The following is a 21,355-nucleotide window of genomic DNA, read 5'->3' as shown; positions in this document are numbered from 1 at the left end:
AGGGTAAAGGGGTGGGGCTTTGTTATCAGCTCAACCTACTATTTCCGATGTGTCAATATTTAGGTTCCTTGTGGGTCAGGTATTCTCACACACACAAAATGAATGACGTGTAGCTGCAGATGTAGACTACCTCCAATATGATTATAATTATGGATAAATAACAGTTTCTGCGACAACAATAAAACAATTTTGTGTATTAAGTATATATCACATTACATAGCGTTATCATCACTAATGCTTTAAATGTTAGGGCTGGGCAATATATCGAGATTCAAGATATATTGAGTTTTCTATTTTGGCGATATAGAAAATTACAATCTCACCTATATCGATATATACAGTATATATTGTGTATTAAAATACTTGTTTTAGGAGTCGTTGCTTTCATTACTACTCAGAACGATATGTAAAGCTCAGTTAGATGGATTTCTGAGTGTGTCCTAATCCAGATCTTCCCCTAAACAAGCCATACTACAGAACTCACTCACAAGTGCTGTCCCTTAAAGCCAAAAGTGGCACATATTGTGCAACTGCTTGTTGATAAGTGAGCCTGTGTGGCATTTTCCCTTAGCAAATTTAAACCAGAATTGTTTTTCTGGTCTGACTTTATTTGAATTAAAAATATTAACATTCATATCATATATCACCATTTTAAGAAGAAACATTGAGATATGAGTTTTAGTCCACATTGCCCAGCGCTAGTAGGTGTTTCAGTTTAATGTTTTTTGTTGTTGTTGTTGTTTTTTTGTTTTTTTTTATCATTAGTGACAGTGACAAACAAAAAGAGGTGGGGCCTATATGTAACGTCATTGTAAACAATATATAGGTTATATGTATGTATATTTTTTTAAACTTCAACAGAATCTCTAATTACAGCACCTCATAAAACTAATAAAATACTTTCTAGCTCATGATCTAAACAAAGTATGGTAGTTCTGATTAATATCAGACGTCAGTGTGGGTGTGTGACCCCGAGCTGCTGCAGCCTGGCAGGTTAGAATGATGGAAGAGGACAGAGAACGTGCAAACTCCACACCCAGGACCGTCTCGCTGTGAAAACGACGTTAAAGCTGAATCCCATAACACCGTAAGCAGCTCCACCTCAGCACCTGTCTGTGGCCAGGCTGCAGCGCCTCGAACCCGGCCGGGCCCTGAGAGGACCACCGCCGGTCCCGGTACCCCGTGAACCCACCGTGACGGTCCAGCAGCACCGACAGAGCACCTCCGCTGCTGTGGTCCGTCCCTGCCTGCCTGTCTGTCTGCGGCACAATGCCGAACAATGCCTGTGCTCAGGCTCGGCCGCCGCGGACGGAGAAAGACGGTGGAGGCGGTTCCGGCTCGCGGCGACCCAGAGGCCGCACCGAGAGAACCGACCGAGCCGGTACCGGGTTCTTACCTGGTCCTTACAGCAAACAAAGGATGCTGCGGAGGCTCTGGTCCGTTACACGATTAGTCTGTTTGGCCTGACAGCATCTGATCAATTTACAGCAGCACCAAAAGTGAGCGGGAGGCTTCCGGTGCGGTCCTCCGAAATAAAAGCGACAATAAAATATTGTTAATTACTTCCTTCATTTATAGATTGCGTTTGTTTACTCGTGAATTTATTTGTTTGTTTGTGTATTTGTTTAATTATAAAATATTATTATTTTTGTCTTTATTAACATTAAGTTATTATATATTTGTTTATTTTCATATATTTCTTTAAGTCCCACCTAATTATTCAATTATCAATGTATGTTTAATTTTGTTTTATTAATCTGAAACTTTTTTTATTTTACTTATTGTTTATGAAACTATTATTTTTCCATTCCTATTCAAAAAATTTTTTTTTAATGATAACAGTCAAGTAAGAGCAGTTAACATTACACATGAGGATTGTATTTGTTTAAACATAGTGTCTCGTTGAAAAGGAAACAAAAAGATTTGAAAATATTCAACCCTGCATTTAGTCACGGGATTATTTTTTGTGTGAAGGGAAGCTCCAGGACACTTCCTGTTTGCTTCCCATCAGCAATGTAAGCTGACGGTGATCAGCGGCCTTTATATCCGCTCAGTTATGCTTCCTTTAGACCTCTACAGGCCGAACTCACACTGTGTCAGCTCCATTATATCATCATCATCGTTGTTGTTGTTTTTATTAACTAGTCTGAGGGCAGTCAATGCTCATATTACATTTAGAGTTAGTCCACTTTAGTTTAAAGTATTCACCAATTTCATTTAGCAGACACTTTTGTTCAAAGCAGCGTACAACGCAAGCAAATTTAGACTGGAGGAAAACCCATTAGTGAGCTTCAAGTTTCTAGTAATAGAAGAAGTCTTTCTTTAGGGGGGGAGTTTTCCCTAGAAAATAATGTAACCACAAGTAACAATTCAACATCAATATGTTATTCGACATTCAACAACACTCAACAAAATTCACTAAGAGCTGGTCTTACACCATCTGGCTCGTTCTACCCCTAAGGACGAGAGGAGAAGGGTCAGATAAAGTGTCTAAGTGTTCCCCGAGCAATTGAGTCTTCAGACGTCTCTTAAAAGTATAAAGAAACTCAGCGGATTGTACAGAACAAGAATGTTATTTGGGATCAACAGAGGAGAAGAGTCAAGCAAGAGATTTAGAGCCATGCTGGGCTGGAAGCACAAGGCGTCTTTCACAGCCGGAGCCTAGCGAGTAAGAGAGAGTGTAGCTTAGAGCTTTCATCGGCCTTACAAAATCAAACCCGACCCAGCCCAAGCCTGACAGAATATGGTCCGAACTCGTCCGAACCCGAATGAAGCTGATTTATCTTTAAGCCAGCACCCATTGCACTCCGACACACCTCTCATCCGTGTGAGCACGTGTGTGAGTTTTTTTTTTTTTTAATAACTCAGCTTTTAATTACGAGCCACTCGTTCTGCATACACCTGTGAACATGACAAGCAGCTTAATGCTGCTACACGGTATGTACTGCATTACGTCTGCCGTGAAGCATGTGATGTGACCTGCTCTCTACATATGTGACAGCACCCAGCTCCAGAACAAGTCATTTATGCATTTTTTAACATCATTTATTCATGTGCCGGAGGACAACCTTCAATTCAGACCAGACATGCTGCTGCATTCTGGATCATCTGCAGAACTTTAAGTGTGCATGCAGGGATGACTGCCAGAAGGGAGTTGCACTAGTCAGTTAGAAGCAGGACCGGCCTTCCCGACAGGCAACACAGGCGGCCGCCAAGGGGGCGATCTGCTGGAGGGGCACCAAATTGCAAACTTTTTTAATTTTTTTTTTTATTTAAACAGGTATAATAAACATGATAATTTCTATTTGAATAAGGGTCTATAGGACGAAGGCGGGACTTATATATATTGATGTATATGAATGACCACCAGCAGTAGACCATTGTAAAAGACTAGTTAGGTATTTTTGTGAATTTCAAAAGAATCATACATAAACATAGATTTCTCAAAAACTCTGGATATCAGCTTTAATAAATAATATATCTGTTTCTGTCCTTTCTTACAGACGTGTAAATTATAGATATGCTGCTGTCCTTTGCTACTGACATATAAAGCATGTCTGTTCCTGTCCTTTGTTATAGACATATAAAGAGTAGATTTTTTTCATCCATTGTCACTAACGTATAAAGAATCTGCTCCTGTCAAATTGAAACACACCCTTTACAATCACTGTACATGTTTTCTCTTAATTAAATATTAATATTACAAATCTGTAACTATACCTGCTAATCTTCTGCCCATATTTATATTTATTTTATTTCAATTCTTGTTATTTGTGTTACTAACTAGTAAAACCAAACAGGAAAGTAGAAATTTCCTTGTACTGAAACTTTTCTTATTCTAACTTCTGATTGCACTGTTTTGCATTGCTTTTGGATTTTGCACCATTTTTGTTATTGTTCTCTTGAGACATTTGCACTATACCTGTAGGTGTTATATTGTATTATAGTGCATTATTCTACATTTTTAAAATAGGTTGTATTTGTTTTTTAATGGTTTGTTGTGTCGCAGAATTGCATTTTGTCTTGATATTTAAAATAAATATTAATGTGTAAACACTGTTTATAGACTTGAAAAAAAAAAAAAACGTTATCTATTTTTATTCATTATTAGGGGGCGGGTCAAAGTCCACTCTTGCCTAGGGCACTGAATGACCTAAAGCTGGTCCTGATTAGAAGTGTGCCAATTCATCGATTATTATATTAATCGCGATTCGACACGTGACGATTCAAATCATGACGTGGGAACCGGCCCACAACAGTTGGCTCCAGGGGTCGGTGTTGATGTTGGCCACCCACCCGACCTGTCTAAAAACACAGACCTGGCGTGATTTGATAATTCATTGTGTTCTATTATCCGTCCACCTTTTATTCAAAAACAGTAACAACTCAATGACAAAGTACAAAACAATAACTGGAACAAGTACAGAAAAAGACCACATGGAAAATACTTAGAAAAATCTACAAGTAATATTGATAAGATGCAAATCAATACATAAATGGTGGGGTAATCAATTAAGAAAGCAAACAAATGAAAAGGAAATGAATGGTTGAATAAATGGAAGAATTAATGAATTACAGTATATGAAGATAAATATTTGAATTATTGACTGAAAAAAAAAAAAATGGATAGATAAAAGGAAACAAAGGTAAGAAGGAAGATGGAAGATCTCAATAATTCTGAGTCCCACACACACACACACACACACACACACACACACACACACACACACACACACACAGAGAGAGAGAGAGAGTAAGAGAGAGACCTGTATCTTACAATTATGACTTTTCTATAAATTACAGTATTTTTTTTTGTATTATATGTAAATTTTATGCATCTCAATCATAACTTAGTTTGAGTTGGTTGTTTTCACATGTGGTTGTGTGTTTCTCTGTGCTGTCATGTTTGGTCTGAGTTTTAAACACACACACACACACACACACACACACACACACACACACACACACACACACACACACACACACACACACACACACACACACACACACACACCATGCTTGTCTTGGGCTGTGGAGCAGGGAGTGGATGTTGATCTTGGAGTTGAACGTTGTTTAGCTTTCATAAAGTCTTTCCTCAGCAGAGGATCCTCATCAGGAAGAAGAAGCGGCATGAACGGGTCACACAGATCAGGTTTTAGTCATCAGCCAGTCTGATTTGATCTAGCGCTGAGGAACTAAGTGCTGTCACATAAAACTGACTGACACATAAGAACTAATGAACAAACCAGTAAAACAAGTGGTTATTAGTGACGGTAACCCAACCATGTTCCTTTTTTCTGTCTTCCTTCCTTTGCTTTCATGATGTCAGTGATAAATAATAAAGAGCCTTCACATCCCTTGGCTACAATCACAGACACTCATTACAGCCCCCAGTGTTAGAAGTGAGATAACACTATCCATTGATAAACAACTCCTCTTCAATATAAAGGCATATTTTCACTTATTTTTGCTGTGTAAATAAGGTGATATGCAAACAGTATCCTAAATGTTATAAACCTCAAATCCACGCCCTCATATAGGCCTATGCATGAGTTCCATGTTTGGATTATCTTAGCGTGTGACACCACCAGATGAGCTTGGTCAAGAGGTTTTCATACAGAAAAACATCTCCTCTACAGTCTGTGCAGTGGCTGTTTCTTATTCCTTTCTAATTGTTGTCCCAAATGTTTTCATCAAAGGAGAACATCACGTTAACTTGTTTCCAGCCTTATTAAAGCATTATAAAAGAGCTGCTTTCAATAAGAATGTACGCTTGTGCAATCCTGGCCTGACTCAACTCGTGTTTATCACATAGTCAAGAGATGGTCTCTGATTTCACCCATTGTGTGTGTGTGTGTGTGTGCAGTACCAGCAGGAGAGTGAGTGAGGCAGAGGTAAACAGCTGCATTTTTTTAACAAGCTTCATAAAATTTGTTTCCATGTTCTGGGAAGGTGGCGTAATGGGGACGGAAGCGGTCTCGTTACCAGTTTGAATCCACCCTGGACATTACTGTGGGATGTTGAGCAATTCCCTTAACACTAACTGTTCATGTTGTACGTCGCTTTGGAAAAAGGCGTCTGCTAAATGAAATTGTAGAATTGTAGGATGTGCGTACATGTGCAGTACTTGTGAGTTCCTGCTCAGAAGTCGTCTTTAGTGGATTTACCAATGGGATAAACCTCCCTCAATGAAATGTGTGTCCTGAGAAAGTTATTGAAGCTAACCTGTTTGCTTTAGGACCACCTTGCCCAGGTAAAGAAAATATAAAAGAAAACAAAAGTACCCTCAGAGATTTAATAGTGCTAAAGATAACAGTCATAAGATCAAATGATTAGTAATCAAACCAAGACACCAACTCGTACGAGCCCAAAGTTCAGGAACACTGAACAGAAACACTATATATATATACATGCACAGGCTTGTGCTGGCTACTGAAAATTGGTAACTTGTTACAAGTAACACAATGTGTTACATTGTGTTACAGTGAAAAGGTAAGTTTAACTTACCAATGCTCTGATTCCCTTATGGCCTTCACATCACGGCGATTACTGTTTGGAGGAAAATACACACTCCATACAGTAATAGTAGACATGGACAGTCAAACTGGACAGTTTTGGTATCACCAAGTCAACCAATATCAGTGACCCTTCATGATTCTGATGAGTCACACAATATTTTAGGCTACTTAACTTCTTAGTGTCCATCCCAGACTCCCACTCAGTTTATAACTGAGGGGGATTTTGGGAGTCTAAGAGTTGTAACTCTTAGAACCAAGATGACCTGGATGACTTACACAGATCTTTACAGACACATCGTTACTATTACCATGTTCCAAATTTTATTTACCATTAACCTGTGTTGCCTTTACATACTATCGTGGTAGTTAATTGACTTTAAAGAGGCTATATGTTTTCTGCCACTACCGTGTAGTCGCTTTGTCAAGCTGTCCCTGCTTTACAGTCAATCGGTTAAAATCCAACCGCTGTAGCGTGAATGGTGTAGCTTGAATCACTTTGGATGTGTCCATTGGGTCTCCTATAGTTTTGAGCTTTTGTCATGTTTCCACAGGTTAAAATGTGTGTTCCTGCCAGCCAGTAGATATAAGACGATCAGATACTTAACCGCCATTCTTATTGCCTGAGGACTGGAGGATCTGTCTCTGTGGCTTGCATGGTTCCTGCATTGATTAGGTGCTTTAGTTACAACAGCAGCACGAAGAGAGCTCAAACCTCCAAGTGCTCAATATCCTCTTTGCCAGATATTGTCAGTTATCTGGATCAGTGATCCTGATCATGGTACCAGGATCCTTCACACTTTAAAGGCTTGAAATAAATTTCTAGTACGTGGCTTTGCTGTTGTTTGATCAAAACAGAAAGTGAAACAGAATTTACAACCCGAGCATGCAGTGCGCAAAGTAGAACCAGCTTAAAGACCTGAACATAGGGATTCAGTATATTTAGAATCAGTATTGATCCAGATCCTCTTCAAAATGTAATGGAATCTTCTGTGGCACAAGATTTAGGTTTGCTTCAAATCTTATGAAAATCTGTTTAGTAGTTTTTGATGTAGTCCGGCTAACAGACAAACATTACCTCCTTGTGGAGTTAAAAAAAAAATTGACAGGAGAAACCTGCTGTGTGGCCATCTTCCATTCATGTTACAGTTTTTCAGCAACAGAGCATAACATTTGGGAGCCTCATCCGGTATCTTTTTAGCAATTTTTTTCCTGAATTTGTTGGATGACCACGTCAGGAGACAAAGCAGTAGTGGACGATTACCTTGCGTCAGAATCCGGTAGGTGCTGATCATGAACTGGGTGGTTCATTACCTGGGCCCGTACAGCAACGACGGCGTCTCGGATTCACATCCGTGGAAGTTCAAGGGTTTTTGTTTTTCTTCTTTGGTGTTTTATTGCGTCTGTTTCGTTGCATTTTCGCCACCCACAGGTTATGAGTGTGGACCAAGTTTGCCTTTCAACCCCAGTGGGCTGTAAGTGCTTCAAAATCCCACCTGTGTATACCGGAGGCAGGAAGCTAAAACAACAATGATACCACTGTGAGACCGTACAGCAATGGTAATTGAGTTACTTTATTTAAAAAGTACAGCAACAAGAGTATTAGCTACCTCAAAGTATAACGCTGTTGATGCGTTACTGCCCAACATTGTAAGTACTGCACATATTATACTCTAAATCAGTGGTCCCATACCACTGGGTCACAGACAGGTATGGGTCTGTGAATCACTTAGTACCAGGCTACAAAGAATAAATACTCTTTCAAAAGTCATACAATTTTTCTTACTGTTTTTTTATTTATTTTAATAATTTGACTGGAACAGCGTTCCCACAGCCTTTCTCACAGCGTTCTCACAGCATTCCCACAGCGTCCTCAACGTTCCCACAGCGTTTCTCAGCTCTGTTCTGCGTAAACTCTTTGACGGGCATCACAAATTCCCCCAAGAATCTCGAAAAGTCTGAGCCGTGACCCTCTGCAGTTTGTTTTCCTCTGCGTTGCATTCCTTGGCTCCTTTCCCTACTCTCCTGTCTCAGGGGGCCACAGCAAGGAGTGAGGGAGGTAAAGCCTGAACGAGATGCACATGTTAAATTAGATTGTTGCTTCACTAACAGCACAGCAGGAGAGGATGGAACAGAAACACAGGAAAACTGGGTTTTTTTAGTCTTTCTCAGACAAGGCAAGGAGAAGGAGTTGCCATGCATTACTCAGGCACACAAACATGTTCACCCACAGATGGGTTCACTCATGCTTTCGTCACAAGACACTGAGATCATCTGTGACACACCAAGAAACACTTTGCTATTCCAACACTTTATCCTCTCTGAAAGAAGAAGGTATGCAACACCTTATCCTCTGAGTCAACCTTTTTAAAGGCCGCAGGGAGGAAAACAGTAAAAGTTCTGCTCCACAGTGTTATGGGGTGTTGTGGGGTGCCCCGCTCATGTTCTCCATCTCTGCTGTGCACTGTAGAAAATGCAGGAGGCGGAGCTCCGAGTGTCATGCATGAGCGGGTGAGGCCTCTCAGCTTAGCAGCAGCTCTGCACACACACAACACATACACACACGCACACACAGAGGATCCTAACCAGCAACATGGCCTGTGCGAAGACCCTGATCCCTACGGGAGTTTGTTTCCTTACGTGGATCATCAGCACTGCAGGTAAAAGCATGGAGAGAGAGAGAGAAAGAGAGACAGAGGGTGAAAGACAGGAATTTTGGTGGCTGGATGAATGGATGGGTAGTGGGGTCTGACCCAAACTCAGTAGTGGAGGGAATAGTTCTAGTCTGGTGTAGATGAAAAAAAAAAAACACTCACAAAGAACTCTTTATCTGTTGGGCGTATCACTGCATCTGGTCACCATTACATCTGGTGACGCTTTAATGCTCTCCCTCAGTAGTTACATTACTATAATCTGCTTGTTTGGTAACAATACAATAAAAACATGCTTCAGATGACAGATGATTTTCAGTTTTTACTACATCTGTCAGAAACTAGTCACATGATAACATGATCGCTAATCAAACCGCAACACCAACTGATACGAGCGTTCAATGTGTCAGAGTACAGTCACAAGATAACAGTGGAATAATAGTGGTAGACTTAAGAATGGTCCAAAAGATACAGGAGAAGGACAAAGGAACATATTTATCTATTGCACATGCCATCAATTCAGCATGCATGCAAATAGTGGTGTATCTGTTTAAATGGTGATCATTATAACTACAGTAGTGGTGCATCACAACAGAAGGTAGTCTTTACTGCTGTAACTCTGTGTTTACATTAATCTAAAACACATCACGACACAATAAAAACATGTGTCGTGATGTCAGCTATGAATTAATTTAGAGTTTTACAACATACCAACTCAAGTCACAAGATAACATGATCACTATTCATTCCATAACAAAAGTTCAGCATCATCCTCTTAAAGCAACAGAAGAAAAATGAGAGGCGACATTTGAGCTGTCTGGATGTTTAATTGGTTCTGATGGCTGTATGCGTCAAATCACGGCATTCGTTCAGCACTTACACTCACAGGATGCTGATCAACCCAAGGGCGGGACACCATGACAACTACGCCCACAGAGAGGCGAACAAACTGACATTGTTTTCATCTCTCTGAACTATGTTTTCAGGAAGTTCGTGGACGTCTTCAGGGTGTAAAAGTGTTTGTTTGTGTCCACAGGGGGGAACTATATACCTGAGGCAGAGAACGTCCACTGGTTTTCTTTGGACTTCACCACCATTCTCACCTGGACTGTGAAACCATCTGAGTACAAGTACACAGTCCTGTACTCTATGTGAGCTCTCTCTCTCTCACACACACACACACACACACACACACACACACACACACACACACACACACACACACACACACACACACACACACACACACACACACACACACACACACACACACACACACACACACACACACACACACACACACCAATGACTATCGACTAGTTTGCAATAGCTCAAAGTAATGTTGCAGTAAAGCACCTGACGAGTGACTCGTGGTGTTTTAAATAAACTGCTGTCTCATGTTAACTGGTGACTGAGTCTGAGTGTTTGCTGCTTGAGTTTAGAAATGTGTCATCAGATAAAAAAGACAGAATTTTCACGTAATCACCAGTACCTACAGTGGGAAAGATTCTCTCTCCATCCATTTCAGATATGATGAAATGAACTCTCACAATCATTACACTGGTTTATACTGGTATTCCTCAGTAAATTAAACATTAAAGAATGAAGGTTGATGACAGTTATACTGTATTTCAGTGGCGGCTGTTGATAAAAACTTTTTGGGGGGTGCAGATTGGGGAGAAAGATGCTGAACAACAGGCGCTACTTGACAGGGTTGCCACCTTTTAAAAATGAAAATTAAGAATTAAAAAATGCCTTCCATAGCTCTTTGGGGCCATGAGCCCCATCGGCCCGACTTTTGTGTGTGTGTGTGTGTGTTTTAAGTAATTTAATGCAGCAATTCTCAGTTGGTGAGTCGGGACATAAAAATGGGTTGCGTACAGCTGGTTAAAAATAAATGAATACTTAATGTCTCTCATGTTGGACTTGTCATTTGCTTTGAAAGAAACTTTTCTTTTGACAGGCATGCTGTGAAATGCATGTTGCACAGGAAAATATATAGATTTATGTTTTAAAAAAGATTACATGTGTGTTTTCAACAGCTGTTTTTGAAAAAATACATTTGGTTGGTTGAATTCTAAAAAAAAAAAAAAAGTGGGTCGTGATTTACTGACGGTGGCAAAATGTGAGTCCCAGAGTGAGATGAATTTAAAACCCCTGGTTTAGTGTATTGATAAAATACTGTATTCATCAAAATATTAATATTTGGACCTAGAGTACACATAAATGCTCTACAAACATTTTCTATCTATTTAAAAAAATAAATAAAACCCTTTCTCTTAGCAAAATGTATTTGTTTATGTATCAACTGTTAATCCATTAGTATGATTTGGTCTTTAAATGGCCATACATAATATTTATATTGGCTAAATGTATGATCATGTGGTGATCATTTATTTTCGATTTTTCAACCTCAAGATCCTAAACAATCAATCAAAGCACAATAGTCTGCTAAAATAAGCTCTGCCCATGCTCTGACATCTGGCAATAGTGTAATGGGGGTTGGGGTGTTGCTGGGGAAGTTTGAATAACAGTGAATTGACCAAATGTTTATGGAGGGAGAGTAAAGCGACCGGGTGTGAGCATTTCTTAGTTACCAAGGAGGACAGCAACCATGATGTCACAAATTTATTAAAAAGATTAAGGTAAAACAGATTAAAATGCCCACAAATTAAAATCAATGTATGCTAAAATCCATTAACGATGTGGGCTAAGGAACGAATAAAATAGGGGAAAAAGTCACTGTCCACAATAAAGTGCAATGTGCAGCTACGCCCAGGTCCTCCGCTCTCCCTTGTCCCAAGGCGGTAGATCCCTCTGGTCACAGGCTCAGGGTCCCCTGAAAATGCAAAACATAGGCCAGCACGGGGGTCCGAGACTACGTCCGAAGGAGGGGTGTTGCCACGTCACTTACAGGGCAAGTGTCGTTTTTCCTCCCCCTGCTCCTTCTCCTGTCTGCCCCTTTTATTGTGCTCCAGCCACAGGTGCTGATTAACCTCAGGTGTGTTGATTAGCCTCAGGGGTTGGACATAGTCATGTGATGGGGTTGATCAAATGACAGCATGTGATTGGTAAGGTTCATAAAACAAAAGCTAAAATGCACTGCAAAAATAAAACCAATACAAAACACACTAAAAACACAGCACACAATACAAAATAAAATACCATTTCACAGCAGGATCACAATAGCACAACCAGATAAGAAACCAACGCGTTCCACAGTTTGTCCTGTAATCACCTCCACTGACGCCAAGGCCGGCTTAATTCATTCGGTGCCCTAGGCAAGAGTGGACTTTGACACCCCCCCCCGCCCCCCACCCCATGAATGAAGAAAAATAAATGGAGTTTTTTTTTTTTCCAAGTCTATACACAGTGTGTACACATTATTATTTATTTTAAATATCAAGACAAAACAATGCAATTCTGCGACACAACAAAAAATAAAAAATACAACCTTAAAGTTTAGAATAATGCACAATAATACAATATAAGACTTACAAGTATAGTCCAAATGTCTTAAGGGAACAACAACAACAACAATGGTGCAAAATCCCAAACCAATGAAAAACAGTGCAATCAAAAGTTAAAATAAAATATAAAAGTTTCAGTCCAAGGAAATTTCTACTTTCCTGTTTGGTTTTACTAGTCAGTAACACAAATCTCAAAACCGAATAACACAATGTGCAAACAACACAATAGAATTATATAGAATAGAACAAGAATTAAAATAAAATAAATATAAATATGGGCAGAAGATTAGCAGGTATAGTTAGAGATTTTTAACATTAATATTTAATTAAGAGAAAACATGTAAAGTGATTATAAAGGGTGTGTTTCACGTTTATTATACCTTTTTAAATTATAATAAAAAATTAAAAAAATGGAAAAATGGGGGGGCCACCTGGGTTGCCTGAAGACCGGCCCTGATTGACGCAGACTAGCCGGCTTGTTCGTTTTCCCAATCATGGCTGGACTTTTTTGTTTTTAAAGATTATTGTATTGTAGAGAACATTTTTTTAAAAGCGCGGGTGTGAATAGTGCCGATGTGTGAGTGACCACGATTGTGACTTTGACTGACAGCTGTCAGGAAGCAATCAGATTTCATGAACGATAGCACAGGACAATACTGATTGGCTGCGACCTGAGCAGGATCTTTAGAGTAACCAATTAGAGCCTAGCCCAATGCCACTTGCTTGTCAAATGTTTAAGGACTTTTCACAGTCCCATACCCTTTCAGACTTTTAACCTGAAGCCATGCACCCCCTACTCTGAACACATAAAGCTGCAGTTTGTCGAATCCTGTCTTCACTCCGTTTTGAAACCGAAACTGAACCTCCCATACCGGAATATTTTGTGAATGCTCTTAGGAACTTTTTTTGTTAATAGAGACTAGTAACAAATGTATGGACGTTATCTTGTATTAGTGGAGATTCTTCTGGTGTTTTAGAGACATGAATGTACGTATCACTGTAATTACTGTCATGAACAGCGGCTGCTGCCGTCAGCTCGTCCCCGCCTGTCTGCCGCTCTGAGCGGACTGATAACCATCATTCCGCATCCAGACTGTAGAATTAATTTACCTTGAGCTTCTCTTAGGTCTACATGCAATTTATCTCGTCTGTTATCACTCTCCCTCTGACACCAGTGTGTGTGTGGGGCAGACCCTGCGCAGTCACGGGGATCCATGAGGACGCAAAGCGATCCGTTTCTCCCGAGTATGTTTTTGGCTTTAAAGTGTTGCTTCTCCATCTCGATCTGCCTTTTTCCTCTTCATTTGCTGTGTGACTGTTGTGTCCAACGCTGTTATGGAGACTTCTGCTTGGAAGTCCGTCAATACACATTTGCGCTCATTTCCATTTGTATTGGGGTCTATAGGACGAAGGCGGGACTTATATACATTAATGTATATAAATGACCACCGGCAGTAGACCCCAGTAAAAGACTAGTTAGGTATTTTTTCGCATTTCAAAAGAATCAAACATAAACATAGATTTCTCAGAAACTCCGGATATCAGCTTTAAAGAGGACAATGTTTAATTTGTGGCAATGCATGGAGGCTCCTGACTTCTGGTCTATTTATTTTCTAGTTTCCAGTGTTGTCACATTGTTTTTAATGTTTATTCACGTACCCCTATGACAATCTCTGTACCCCTGGGCCCTGGGGGAAACTAGGTTTTTGGACGGCATCTCTGCTTGTAAGATGAACATTTGGCACAGAAAATGATGAATGCTGGTGGACTATCAGCCACTATCAACACACACTGTATGAGTCAACGATTTAAATTCTGCATTATCTTATTAATTTATGTTTAATTAGTTTTTTTTTTCTGCAGCTTTTAGATGGCACCTATTAACAAGCCACGGCAACTGTATTTATTTCATTTTGTTTCATGATAAGCTGTGTGTGCTAATATTAATTGATTATTAGTGAATGACTTGTCTTCTTTCTGTCAGGGTCAAATTACCACAGCTGGGTGAAAATAATTTCTTTCCTGTCCTAATGTTAGTTTGTTGATGGTCGTTTTCGTCCTGGTCTGCTTTAGGGATGAGGGAGACTGGATAGAGAGTCCTGACTGTATCCAGATTTCAGAGACAGAATGTGACCTGACAAACATTCTCACACCACTGGACAGGTACGGAAACAATTCACCATATCCTCATGTGATGTAAATTTAATTTTTCTATAAAGAAAGACGTCTGTCTTCTGTTTTCCTCTTCATTCTATTGCTTCTGCTGCTCATGTAGAAACTTTTTAAATCTAATAGGTACCATAAGATGATTGTGCTGTATTTGGCTCGATTTCAATATAAATCATCATTTTTCAGCATGGTATACCAATTATTCAGAAATTAATGAGTGTTTTTGGACAGTCTGTGAAGCAACCGTTTCATATTCTTTTAAATTCAAATGCCAGTGCTTTATTTGCTTCTTCTCAGGATTCTTTTCAGGAAAGGTGCTACTCTCTAGGAAAGTTTGCGTTCCAGGTATTGCAGATGGGGTCGTTTTATGTCTCTTTTTTAATGGTTCATGAATGTTTGTAGTTTTTTTGTTTTGATCTACTTCCGGAGTAATTTTTTGTGTTTTTGAAACATATATGTTTTCTTTAAAAGTGTAATTTTATAGTGCCATCCTTCTTTTGGCATTATGTCAGGTGACGGATAAAGAAGCCTGAAAATGTTTTCTCATTAGCGGTCAGATGTGCATGCAACATATTCTTACTCCCAACTCGTCACATATCGACGTTCGGGAGGGTATCTTTGGAGTCACTATGTGGCCATACTAGCCTGTCATTGCCCAATCTTGGAAACTAAGCAGGTCTGGGCCTGGTTAGTAGTTCGATGGGAGACCACCGAGAATTCCAGGTGCAACAATGGGGGACAGTCGCTCCCAGTGATATCTGTCGTTGTGTCCTTGGGCAAGACAGGTCACCCACATTGCCTAGTATGAATGTGTTGGGTCAGAGGGGCCAATGGCGCACTATGCTAGCCTTGCCTCCGTCAGTCTGCCTCAGGGCAGCTGTGGCTACAATAGCAGCTTACCACCACTAAGTGTGGAGTGAAAGAATAATGCCTTAATTCTGTAAGGCGCTTTGAGTGTCTATGATTAAATGCTATATAAAAGTCAATGCATTATTATTATTACTATTTGATGCTATGGGTCGGCCCGTGGAAACACTTGTTTTTATGACATTTCTAGTGAAAAATTTACCCATAACTTGTGGTTAGGGTTACAGCTAGGTTCGTGTTGGGTTACTGTTAGGGGTAGGTTTAGGTTAGGTTAGGGTTAGGGTTAGGGTTAGGGTTAAGTTAGGTTAGGTTATAACCTAACCAAACCTAACCTAACCTAATCCTTCTAGACTCTAAACCTAATTTAGGTCTATTTTAAGTCTTATTTTGAAAAGTTGTAGTGAAAAAAAGCTTACGGACCCGAAGCGGTACCCTTGGCATCGGTCATTCGATATGCGACGAGTTGGGAGTGAGAATGGTAACATGCAATATCTATAAAATATTCCCCATTTTTATCAAAAATGTTGATGTTTTAGAACAGGGGTGGCCAATCCTGGTCCTCAAGAGCCACTATCCAACATGTTTTAGATGTTTCCCTCTTCCAACACACCTGATTCAAATGATTAACTCATCATCAAGCTCTGCAGAAGCCTGATTACAATCCTGGTCATTTCAATTAGGTGTGTTGGAGGAGGGAAACATCTAAAACAGGGGTGTCCAATTCCGGTCCTCGAGGGCCACTATCCAGCATGTTTTAGATGTTTCCCTCTTCCAACACACCTGATTCAAATGATTAGGATCGTTATCAGGCTTCTGCAGAGCTGGATGAGGAGTTGATCACACATTTTGATCAGCCCTCGAGGACCGGAATTGGACAACCCTGATCTAAAACATGCTGGGTAATGGCTCTTGAGGACCAGGATTGGCCACTCCTGTTTTAGAAGTTCTAAGAAATTATTGGTGAAATTTTGCATATTGTTAGGGAACTCCCAAATGGTGATGGGAAACATATTATTGTAACATGTAATGGTGATAACAGATGTATGATTAGCAGTCTGTGCAGCGGCCTTTTCATTATTCTTCTAAACATGCTAATGACATCTTTTTAGGTGAGGGATAAGGAAAAGACGTGGATATTTGATGTCTTGTGTTTGGACAGGTCCTACACTGCTGATATCCAAACTGAATCTGCTGAGTTCGACGACACCACAGATGAGGATGATTTACCGCACACGTTTTCCAGTCATTTCAACCCCTACAGAGAGAGTCAGTTTCTTGTGTCTTCTAATTACTTTGGTCTGTAACACAGCTTCCAGCGCTAACCCACCACTAAGTGTGTGTTGGTGTCTGTTTGTCCTCAGGTAACATCAGCGCAGTGAAGTTTACCGTGCAGGCCATGGATGACACCACAGTCCGACTGATCATCACGGATCCCATCACAGCCATCCATCAAGGCGGGAAGCAGCTCAGCATTCGAGACATCCTCAGAAACGATCTAAAGTACAAGATCAACTACTACAAAGCGGCCAGCACAGGAAAGGTGCAGGAAACACCCTAAAAGCAGTTTAGCTGTTGGTGTATCAGTTCATCTCGTGATCATTATAACTGATGACACAATGAGGCAGAAGTAAGGCTTTAATTCTACCACTCAGCGTGTTTACATTAATCGGAACCACTTGTTCATCAAAAGACATGAAGAAACACACTTGATGACAGCTTTGACACATTCTTTTACAGTTTTTACTACATTGTCATAATCAACGGTGATGTTGCAAACCAGTCACAAGATAACACGATTACTAGTCAAACCGTAACTGCCGCTGTTGTCGGTTTTCTTATTATATTGTGACAAAACCAGGGATTTCGGGATATTGTCAGCAGGAATAAAGCCTCACTTTTAATGACTCATCACTAGTTATAATGATCACCAGTTGACTAATATGCCACACCTCTTTTTATGACCACATTTTCTTACAGATGACAGATTGCAGTTAACTTCATCATGTAGTGATTTTCTGCACAGTTTTTGTCATATTTTGTGTTGTGACTAATCTTGTATGTATTCAGAAGCATCTCATACAGATGTTGTTGTGTTGTATTTGCCTCCATTCAAATATAATTCATCATTTGTTAGCCGGTATACCAATTATTCAGAAATTAGTGACTCTCCGCAACCAACAGAATTTCATCCGAGAACTGATCAAACATATTTCAGTTTTTGTATTTCTGTTGTTATTTCATCTTTCTGGAGTACCTTTTGTGATTGTAATGTCGTTTTGTGTGTTTGTCAAGTCCTATTGTGAATTGTCATTTACCGGTATGATGGTTAAGTAAATTAATAAGAATAAACAATCCTTTTAGTGTTAAAAAACAAGTATTTTGGGTCTGCCTGTGTGCATGTTCACTGAAGTTGTGACCTGTGCTGTTTTTGGCTGACAGAGAGAAGTGATCTCGGACTCCAGCATAGCCGAAGTATCTAAGCTGGATGCAGGAGAGAGTTACTGCTTCATCGTGGCAGCTTTCATCCCATCCAGAGCCAAACCACTGCAGCAGGGAGCCTGGAGCACGCAGCAGTGCACACAGGGCAACATGCAAGGTGACACACGCACACACACACACACACACACACACACACACACACACACACACACACACACACACACTCACACACACACATATACTGGGGAACACAAGGCTTCTGTCACTTATTCAATTTCAGTCCTACTTACATTTTTGTGTGAGACTTAGGTACTCCTTACATTGTTGTGCATGACTTTGTGAGGACTTCTCGTAAACTCCTTATAATCTTGTTTATTTATTTATTTCATATGGACACACAAAAAATATTGAAAGCTATTATACATTAAAGCAGAACTAAGTAACTCTCCCCCAAAGGTCCCTTTTGATTATGTTACTGTCGTAAAAACTCCGCAATCCCCCGCCGCCTGCCCCGCCCCACCCCACAGCTACATGCGCATATTTCCTCTCCCAAGACGGTAGCAACCGATCACTGAAAAATTCTAATACAACAGTGACACTAAGGGTGCTTTCACACATATAGTCCATGTGACCATGTGAACAGTATGAGGAAGAGAGACAAGTAAAATAAATGAATGATGTGGGAGTAATACGGAAGGGAGTGTGGAAATGTGTGTGATGTGTTTGTTTGTGCGCTGACAAAGCGGCTCTGAAAATGGATGGATGGACGGATATTTGTGTGTGTGCTGCCTGATGGAGCACTGGGTTGCGAGTGTGTGTGCGTGCCTGTTGCCGCGACGACAGTGTGTGTGATTGCTGTGTGTTGCTGCTGAGCTGTCACTGCATGGAGTTTCTCTGTTCCTCGGTCAAAGGTCTTCTCTGCCTTTTTTTCGCTGGCTCCGCCATGATATAAGTTTGAGAAAAGTGAACCGTGTGATAATATTCTAGCATTAGTTTGTATTGGGCTGCTGTAAAGCAGTACGTCTTGCCACCGGGTTGGAGGCAGGAAAGTTGCAAGTGCTGTTTTCTGGCCAGAGACAGCAGGGGGAGAGGGAGAGATGAAAGACCCCCCAATCACCCCATAAACACTTGTATTACCCTCACAGGGACTATGAGAAGGATTTATTAAGGTGAAAAAGTTACTTAGTTCTGCTTTAACACAGTGAAAAGTCAGAAGTGTACAATGGTTCCTTGAGTGCTTGATAATGGGAGCAGTGTTGTTGCTTCTTCAGCCAGTACTTAATACCTTTGTTACAGTAAGTTAATTAATTAATCCTAATAAAAACTTAATAATTTTCTTAACGCGACTGAAGTGAATGAAGCAACGCGATTACATTAAAATCAATGTAAATGACGCAATCTCTAGTTATACCCCCTAAAGCAACGTGACGTGCAATTTGAGCGACAAAATCGCGCTCGACCTCGTCGCTCAAAGTTGAAAAATCTGAACTTTTTAAGCCACTTAAAGTGACAAATCCCTCGTCCTTCACTGTGTGTAGAGCGGAGGCTGCAGCCCCTCTCTGCTCCCTCCCGATTCAGTGCAAACGGCTGCTGCGGAGGCTGTACGGCTTCCTCAATTTAGCGGGGCAAAATTAAAGCGGAAAACACACACACACAGAGAGAGTTCCCTGGTGATCGCGTCACCGAAGCGCTATGTGCAAGCGACACATCAGGGGCAATGGAAACTACTGCAGCGCTGCAGTCGCGTTCGGTGTGAATGCACCTTTAGACCTTTGTGAGGACTTGTCCTGTGCTAATGTGAGAGCCAATTCCGAAGGCTTTCTTCTTTTTGTATGAGGGCACTGTGTAGATTTTCCTGGAAGTATGTGTAAGAATTAATTGTGGGGACTTTTGTGTGTTTTTGTGTGTTTACTTACATGAATGAATGTATCGTAATGCTTTCTTTCCTCAAGGGCTGAGTGTGGGTGCTCTGGTGGGAATCATCTTCATCGTGCTCACAGTGGTGATCGTCACCATCATTGTGAGCACCCTCTGCTGTCGCTGCTGCCAAAGAAACAAAAGCCTGCAGATAACTCAGACATCTGCTCCTGTTTAGTGTGTGTGTGTGTGTGTGTGTGTGAGTGTGTGTGTGTGTGTGTGTGTGCGTGTGGGAGCTGGTCTCTCTTTAGTTTGGATGTTCTCTCACTTTCAGAGTAAATGTCTGTGCCCTGGTGTGTTTCTACATTGCTCAGCTACTGTATATACTATATAGCATTATGATGGCACTATGTCTCTTACCCGTCCATGTCCACAGGTTACGGCCCTCATTTCATCGCTTTTTGTATTTGACTTCACAACATGATGCATTTTGTTAAGCACTGACTTTTTAACTGTATTTGTACTGTAAATGTAAACTTTACTTACATTTGTTATTTCCGCTGAATTTGTGTGTACTTTCAAAATAAATAAAGAAACTGTCACTGTCACAGTTTGTTTCACAATATTTTCATACACATGCACACGTATATATTCATGTATAATATATATTAAAGATGCTAGGTATATTAATATCTATTGATATATTATATTTAACAGTTAAATGTTTTATATTCCATTGTTAATGAGGTGATTCATATAATAGAAATTGATTTAGATTTTTTTAAATATATTTTACATATAGTTAAAAAATTATTTCGCACAAATTTTCACCTTAAAGCTGATATCTGGAGTTTCTGAGAAATCTATGTTTATGTATGATTCTTTTGAAATACGAAAAAATAGCTAGTATTTTACTATGGTCTACTGCCGGTGGTCATTCATTTACATTAATGTATATAAGTCCCTCCTTCATCCTATAGACCCCTATACAAATGGAAAAGATCACCGAGTGCTCCCAGCCAATAGGCTTCGACTTCCTGTTTTTGAGACTGTCAATCAAAGTGAATGCGGAACTGTGCACGGAAACAAGGCAAACAGGTAAATATGATTTTGGCCCTTACCTGACCCATAGACCTATATCAATGCAACCCGATGCGACCTTGTTATGTTCCGCGATGTGCGTGCAGAAAAGTAGAGGCGTGGCTTCTGGTAGATTGGCAGAGGCAGTGGGAGGAAGTGAAGCTGTTTAGGGCGGGACATTGAGATGTTTTTCAGAAACTACGGATATCAGCTTTAAACATGTTTTTCTGTTTTATAATGAATACATTTAAATGACAGCTTATAGTTCTTGAATGCAACTTTATTATTATTACTATCATTAACTTTA

At 40.2% G+C, this 21,355-nt stretch overlaps 2 protein-coding genes across 2 annotated transcripts in view; one reads left to right on the top strand and one right to left on the bottom strand.

Moving 5' to 3' along the window:
* The window catches only part of fam110b (family with sequence similarity 110 member B), a 30,038-nt gene extending 28,551 nt beyond the window's left edge, over positions 1-1,487 (bottom strand). The window contains exon 1 of the mRNA XM_028471900.1: positions 1,397-1,487. The gene's annotated coding sequence lies outside the window, so the exon portion shown is untranslated. The remainder of the gene's footprint in view (positions 1-1,396) is intronic.
* A 7,448-nt stretch (positions 1,488-8,935) lies between these two features.
* Positions 8,936-20,576, top strand: LOC114478722 (tissue factor-like). The gene is made up of 7 exons (XM_028471908.1): positions 8,936-9,175; positions 10,203-10,317; positions 14,710-14,799; positions 16,832-16,938; positions 17,034-17,212; positions 18,112-18,268; positions 20,064-20,576. Exons 1-7 carry the CDS (start codon positions 9,109-9,111, stop codon positions 20,204-20,206), a joined length of 858 nt encoding a protein of 285 aa, XP_028327709.1. The 5' UTR covers positions 8,936-9,108; the 3' UTR covers positions 20,207-20,576.
* The last annotated feature ends 779 nt before the right edge of the window (positions 20,577-21,355 follow it).

Source organism: Gouania willdenowi, chromosome 17 (assembly GCF_900634775.1).
Source record: "Gouania willdenowi chromosome 17, fGouWil2.1, whole genome shotgun sequence".
NCBI classification, from domain to species: domain Eukaryota; kingdom Metazoa; phylum Chordata; class Actinopteri; order Blenniiformes; family Gobiesocidae; genus Gouania; species Gouania willdenowi.
The sequence above is the reverse complement of the archived record's forward strand: the minus strand, read 5'-3'. Positions and strand labels throughout refer to the sequence as shown.